Here is a 7010-nt window from a genome sequence, read left to right as displayed (position 1 = left end):
TGCAATATTTAACTTTATGGAAGGAACAAAAAATGTACTTTGGCACACATGTTTTTCAGTTTTGTAAAATAACTTTAAGAGAAAAAATAAGAATGAGAGCACTTTGTAGTAAATTGCAATCTGAAGAAAGTCACATATTCCTAGTGCTATTATATAGTGATTTTTACTCATGGCCTATCAACTATGATCTGCTACAATAACACAAACAAGCAGGAATCTTGTCCTGCTTTAGAAATCAATGACCATCCTGTATTTAGCCAGTCATAAAAAAGACAGTTAAAAGCTTGAAAAACTTTAGAAGTTACGTCTACAGCTGCCTCAGAGATAGGCAAGTCTTTTATTTATATCAAAATAATAGCTTTCTTACAACTCTGCCTTTTCATCTTAAGTTAAAACCAATATGTGTAGGTAATTGGCTAATTCCATGAATCCCAGACCTTTGCAGAAAGTAACGTCCATGTTTTGATCCCACCAGAGACATTTCTTACTGTATTTTGGTGGTTTCTCTATAGCAAAGAGATCACCAGTGAAATATTTCCCAAAACCTATGGGACATAGCTCAAGCAAGTTTAAATACAAATGAGTGGTTTTGTTGGCTTTGGCTTATTTGCCAGTGCCAGTGTATGTTGCTCTGAGCCTCAGGGATATGGCAGCATTTTGAAGAAAGTATGGGAATGAAGAACAAAAATGACATATTCAACCTTTGCCTGAATTGTGTATAGCTTCTATGCCAAGGGAGAATAGTAGAGATTCTAATATACAATAATTATTCATAAACATCGCTTACACTACAAATTCAGCTGAATTTTGTAAGAATCTTTTCCTTATAATGTATAGCAGTAAGGAGAGAATTCTTCCATGTTTTTCTTTTTCAGGCAATTATATATTAAAATTCTTCATCAGGCTCTGTGGTGGTGAAGGTTAATGTGGCCTTTATAATTTGAGATGAAACTGACCATGTCCTTCACTTTTTCTGCACTTTCACCATCCCTCCGCAGTGTGAAAACACAGCAGTCTTCACCACGACAGGCAACATTTAAAGATAGAGGTATCCAACCCAGTAGACGAGGTTAAACAGCAGGAAGGATGTAGGAAAAAAGACCCTGGAGTAAGAGTCCAGTTCTAAGATGTCTATGTGAATCCGTCCTCTCCTCCATGAGCCTGATTTACATTCTTCGTAACAACAGAAAAAGCTCTGGCAGTCTTTCCCATCCAGACATTCATAGACGCACGCATCTTCAAATTCTTGCCAATACATGGCATTGTTCAATGTGATGACTGTAGTTGGAGGTCTCATGTCAAGTACAGAATAATTCTGAGGAGAGAAAAAGAAATCAACAGTTTGATAAGATTCTATGCAGATTGCAATTAATAATCATGGGAAGAAATCACAGGAGCTGGGGATAATAGGAATTCTAGATTTGGGGACCATCTGTCTTTCCCTCAAAAGATGCCTTTTCAGATGAATTGCCATAGAGAGATTGTGAAGTGGCGAGTTAAATAATTCTAGGTATATTTTCTGCTTGTTTAGCTCAAAGCATATATTTTCTAGTAACCATTTTTTCACACTTAGGAGTTCACTTGCCTGTGCAAACGTTGTGTGCAAGTTGCTTTAAACACTTGCAACTACTACATTTAAGAGTGTATTCTGAAAAATACGGAAGATGTCCCTCCTCCCCAATTCATTACAGAACAATCTCCACTTGGTATAGCTGCATTCACTGCCTCTTAACTTTACCATGATTTATAAAAACAGGTATGGTCAGCAACAGATAGTGATGATTTCAGTAGAGGATTTCAAAATGCCATCCCTAGGCATTTCCCCTTAGTGCTTATCACACTAACCATGCTCAGAAATAGGGCACTTTGATATCATACCTCCTCACAGCACCACTGGTGCCTACAGACTTCTCCTTCTTCAATGTACTCCCTGTTTACACTTTGTCAGCTTTTCTGTCACACCATTTCGTTTTCATGAAAGGTGCTTTCTCACAATAGTCTCCTCTCTCATTAAGTCACCCGTTCCATCCTCACAAATGTCACCTCCTCCACTGGCATCTCTAGGAAAGGTCCCATAAGCTTCGCTGCCTGCCTGCACCGCCCTGACAAAGTAGGCTCCATCCCCGTCAACGCAATTTTCTCCCCCTCGGGGGCCCTTGCTCCTGCTGCGATTGCGCTGAGCATTGCCTTTGCCTGCAGGAGCATGGCGGGTGCACACTAACAAGCTAGTCACACCTCTGCATCATGCCTGCTTCCATTCTGAGGGCTCTCTGGGCTCCTGCTTCCATGCTTGCTGTACAAGATACACAACATTGAAGCTGCTGGGGTGTACCTGAAATTTCTGTACGTGAAACAGATCAGTGATAGGAGTGATGTGCCTCAGAGGAAATTTTTCTTTTTCTCTTGACTTTGTTTTCTTTCTACAAATCCTTTGGTTTGCACATGATAATATTACCCATCTCATTAAAAATGCTGGTCCCTGAGCGAAGAACTCGATGTGGCATCCCTCTGCTTAGACGTTGGCATCTCTAACATAGATAACGACATCTGGAGAACTGCCCTATGATATCCAGACAATTACTTCTAGGACACAAGTCATCACATCATAAGTAGATGGTTAAAATCTCTCAGATACATTGTGCTGTGGACTGTAAACAGATTTTAGATTGCAAATCTATTTGTTGTGAATTGCTTTATCTGTGAGATTAGACGACACAAATTATGCCCTCATGGTCTTCTCTCTCATTTGTAAAGTTTCAGGTGGCTGGTATCAGAGCTTTACAAAGTGCTGCCACATAGATAAGGTCTAAGATTATTTCACAAGCAACCACTTTTTGACTGTAGCACTTTAGAGAGAAAAACCCTGTAACTAAAGTATACATGGAATTCTTCTATACCACTGTGTCACATACTGTTCATTTCTTGCAGGCCTTTATGAAAAATTCCTACTCAGGGACTGAAATTTTCTATGCCTGGCTACAATATTTATGTTAAAAAGAAGAAGGGTTGTTTTCCATCTCTCCAGACAATTTTGGTAAGTGAAGACAAATAAGTGCCCTGGTTCTACAAAGGAAACTTTCTCATCTATCAATAGCCTGGGGTTTTTTGTTGCTGTGTATCTTTTTCCTTTTTTTTTTTTTATTGGAAAAAGGAAAGTGCCACCACACATTCAGTGTGCCTTTTTAAATTCATCTTTCAGAAAACTCTGTCCAGGGAGTGACAGTAGTGGCAAGTGTATAAATGCAGTGCTTGCTGTAAGCCACTCATTGTCAATAAGCAGACTTTCAATGTTACATGAACTCTTTAAATAAATCAGAAAACTCATGGAAAAAAAAATGTGTATAACATTTTTTGTAAAAGGTAAGCTAGTAACATGAAGCTAGCAGCTGTAAATGATAAACTTCAGCATATTCAAACCAAGAAATGCAAAAGCAATGTTTTAGTTCTGTTCCTGTTCTTATTTGCATCTGATATCTTGGAAGCAGGACACGCAACCAGCTGATTAACTTGCCTTCTGCATGCTCTATATTTATATATATTAGAGTATGTATTCCAGTTTCAGATTTCATACAACTTAGAGACACAATTTTGTGCTCAGTTTCAACTTTATTACCGCTGTACATATATAAATAGTTATCTAGAACTTCAGGGAACATAATTTATTCCATTTATAGATATGATACAACTAACTGTGTTAAACTTGTGTGCCTAAATTATTTGAAAATTGACCTGAAAGCTCGTCAAAGATTTTACAGATATGCATAAAATAATTATTTTCCATGAAATTCAGTTAAAACTCCATATAAGTTTATGCAATAATTTCTGCTTATTACTTCGTTTATAAAATGTAATGAGAAACTGCAGTATTATATGAAGAAGACACACAAAATTTCTGAGGTAAAAGTAACATGCAATATTCTACACTTGACCGTTCTCCCTCCCAAATCATTTGATGTCATTATAGAAAGAGGCAGCTATGTTCCTCTGCCACAACCAAAACCAAACTGGCCTTTCAACAAAAAAGAAAAACAACATTGGTAGGGAAGTCAAGGTAAAGCCCAACATAGCATTACAGCCTTCTTGGGAATTATTGCAAGTAAATGTCAGCCATACATTCATGCCTCCATTTCTCTGACTGAATAAAATAGTTTACTTACCATCACATGACCAAAACTGACATCAGGTAGCTTAAATGAAGATAACAAAAGAATTACTCAGAAGAAAACATACTTATTGCTTCATTGCATCTAATGTTCAATAGCATTCCTTAAACCAAGCTTTTAAATGCATTTGTCCGTAAAACACTTCATGCTGAGTATTCTATATATTCAGAATAATATTCTGTACACTTTAAAACTGCATGAAACCTCAGCAGAATGCACACCTAGTTTCCATCCACTTTAAGTCTTTATTCAACCCATTATACTTATTTATTCTGCGAACAATAGCTAAGTGAGCATTTGTTCTTGTGTTGATTTAAATCTCATCAGTGTTGCATGCTTTCCCTCATCTTCATTCACAAGTCTGGAAATACATCATACTCACAAAGATACTCATGACTTTTTCATTTAGTCTTTCTATAGGATGGCAATTTTAGTTTGATCATTAGCAAGTTCATTTTGATTGTCTCATACTTTTCTTTTGGTAACACTCTTTTGCCTTTTGTGTTCAATGCATTTTACAAGAAGCTATTAGAGGTTTAACCGAGTTTTCATTGACTGAGTCTATGGCTTTCTAGCCTTTCTCTAATTCCATATTTGTTTCATCTTTTCCTTCATTAGTTCTTAATTCAATTATTTTCTATAACTCTTCATTCAATCCCTCTTTACCTCATGACCTATTCCCTGAATTTAGCCTTCTCTCTCTTAGTTTCCTCCTTCACAGTTTTCGTATTTGTCGTTGCATTCCTGATTTCAAATGTCCTTATTTCCTCCATTATGCAAAATGGTATCCAACATCTCAAACTACTGATCTCAAACACATAAGATTTTCCACTGATCTTGAGGGAACAATCCACTTCCCCTTCCCTATGTTTACACTGAGATTTTGTTCTCCATTGTACTGCCCCTCTCATTCTTGTAGTCAATTATGATGTACACCAGGCAATTCTTCCTGCGTGACTGTTTTAATTGATTCCAAATCAACAGCTTTTGTGTGTGTCTGGATGTTACTCTTGGAAGTGTCTTTTTGGCCAAAAATGCAGCCATGTATAAAAACTTTGCTAGTGACCTCCTCTGTTTTTGTGCTTAGAAACAAGCCCCTTTGTGCACAGGGCTAAAAATAAGTCCTGGTTCCCAGTGGAGACACTAAAATCCCGTTTGTAAAGTTCATAAATATTTCTAGAGCTGTTAAGCCATTAAATAGCAGATGCATTTGAATATACATCGATGTGCGTGCATTTGTATAACAAGCTATGCAATCTCTTTCGGTGGGAGTCCTTTATGACTACCAGCACAGTAACTGGAGGACAAAAGAGGCGTAGGCAGGGTTGCTGCCTCATGGTCAGCAGGCTGCTTCTGTTAGGAACAGACATCACTCAACAGGCACATAACTGCTCCTGCTGTTACTGCGGGTAACTATTTTCCATCAGCTTTCAGGGCAGATCACACCACAAACTGGGAAGAGCTCAAAGGAGTGGAATATCATGGGATTACAGGCTGTCGTTGAATGATTCTCTGCTTTCTGAGCTGGACACATGCTAGAAAACAAATTTAAATGCTCCCATCTTACCGACTTTTTCTTCTTAGTACAGTTTGGTTTCCTGCAACTTGAGTAGTAGTTGAGGGTTGCATACTCCATCAGAGCAGCAAAGACAAACAGAAAGCATACAGTCACAAACAAATCCATAGCGGTGACATAGGAGACACGGGGTAATGACTTTCTTGCAATGGTACTCAAAGTTGTCATGGTCAATACTGTGGTGATGCCTGCAGAGAGAAACTTGATTTAATTGTATGCAACATCATTTCTCCATCTTGCAGAAGAATCTTTGGAAAACATACAAAACAATACAAAAAAGAAATCCAAAGGATATCCAAGTAATTCATTAATTTCATTTGGTACTATTAAAAAATAATGAAAAACAGCATCAGTAGAGCCAGTAGTATTTTGTAAACCAAGTTTTCCTCAGTTGTTTATATTCATCTTTGCACAAGTGACATTCCCATGTCTCTCAATATGCTTTTCCTCTTCCTTTTTCTGGTCCTAGTTAGGTTGGAGATGGGAGTGAGAGTGGAGATGGGAGTCAGAGAAAAGGAGATAAGGAAGAATTTTTTGAAGAAAAGTATAAAGCGGAAAAGATGCTAAACCAAGAATAAAAAATAAGAAACATAGAAAACAATGAAGGAAACATTGTCTTTTTCACAGCAGTACTACTCTCATGAAAAATTTTGTGTTCAAAAAAAGGCAGGGGGAGGAAGGGAAGGAAAAGAAATTTTCCTGCAAAGTTCTGACCATGAATTTTGAAAATGTATTTTCACACCTCTGCTTCCCTGGGAGTCCTCCACTGCTATTTTCCTTCTGAGTAAGGGAAAACACACTGTCATAAAAGCTTCAGATGTAACCTTAATGGAAATAGCCTTTTTAATTCATACAAAGCATCACATCTTAGATTGATTTAGAAATAATCAATATAATGGGAATTTCTTAGCATGAAATATCCAGAAACAATAAAACCAGTCGTAGAATGAAATCTGTGGGATGTCAGTTATTTGACTGCTGGTAACTCATCTCTTCATTCCTGAGGAACAGAAGTCTTTTCATTCCCACTTTGGACTGATGCTTTTAATAATTTGTTAAGAACCGCAAGCCTTCTGAAAGAAGAAATAAAACTCCTCAATGACTTGGGAAGAAAAAATAAAGCTCTCACTCAAATAAGCCTCAAGAGAGAACCTGCTCTAAAAACAACATAACCATAAGGTAATGTTTCTTTTTATAGTTAAAGTGATATTTTGCAATGGTACACGGTGTTTGAAATGGCAGGGGATGACTGAAATGATGCCTTATAGTAA

At 37.4% G+C, this 7010-nt stretch overlaps 1 protein-coding gene across 1 annotated transcript in view; it reads right to left on the bottom strand.

Annotated features, from left to right (window-relative positions):
• Window positions 1-1036: 1036 nt before the first annotated feature.
• GABRG3 (gamma-aminobutyric acid type A receptor subunit gamma3) overlaps window positions 1037-7010 on the bottom strand; it is a 329965-nt gene continuing 323991 nt past the window's right edge. Inside the window, exons 8-10 of the mRNA XM_054211091.1 lie at window positions 5731-5927; window positions 4158-4187; window positions 1037-1315 (exon numbers count right to left, since the gene is read on the bottom strand). Of these exons, the coding sequence (XP_054067066.1) occupies window positions 1037-1315; window positions 4158-4187; window positions 5731-5927 (506 nt within the window). The remainder of the gene's footprint in view (window positions 1316-4157; window positions 4188-5730; window positions 5928-7010) is intronic.

The sequence above is a fragment of the Rissa tridactyla genome, chromosome 1, assembly GCF_028500815.1.
Source record: "Rissa tridactyla isolate bRisTri1 chromosome 1, bRisTri1.patW.cur.20221130, whole genome shotgun sequence".
NCBI classification, from domain to species: Eukaryota; Metazoa; Chordata; class Aves; order Charadriiformes; family Laridae; genus Rissa; species Rissa tridactyla.
This window is presented reverse-complemented; position numbering and strand designations above follow the sequence as displayed.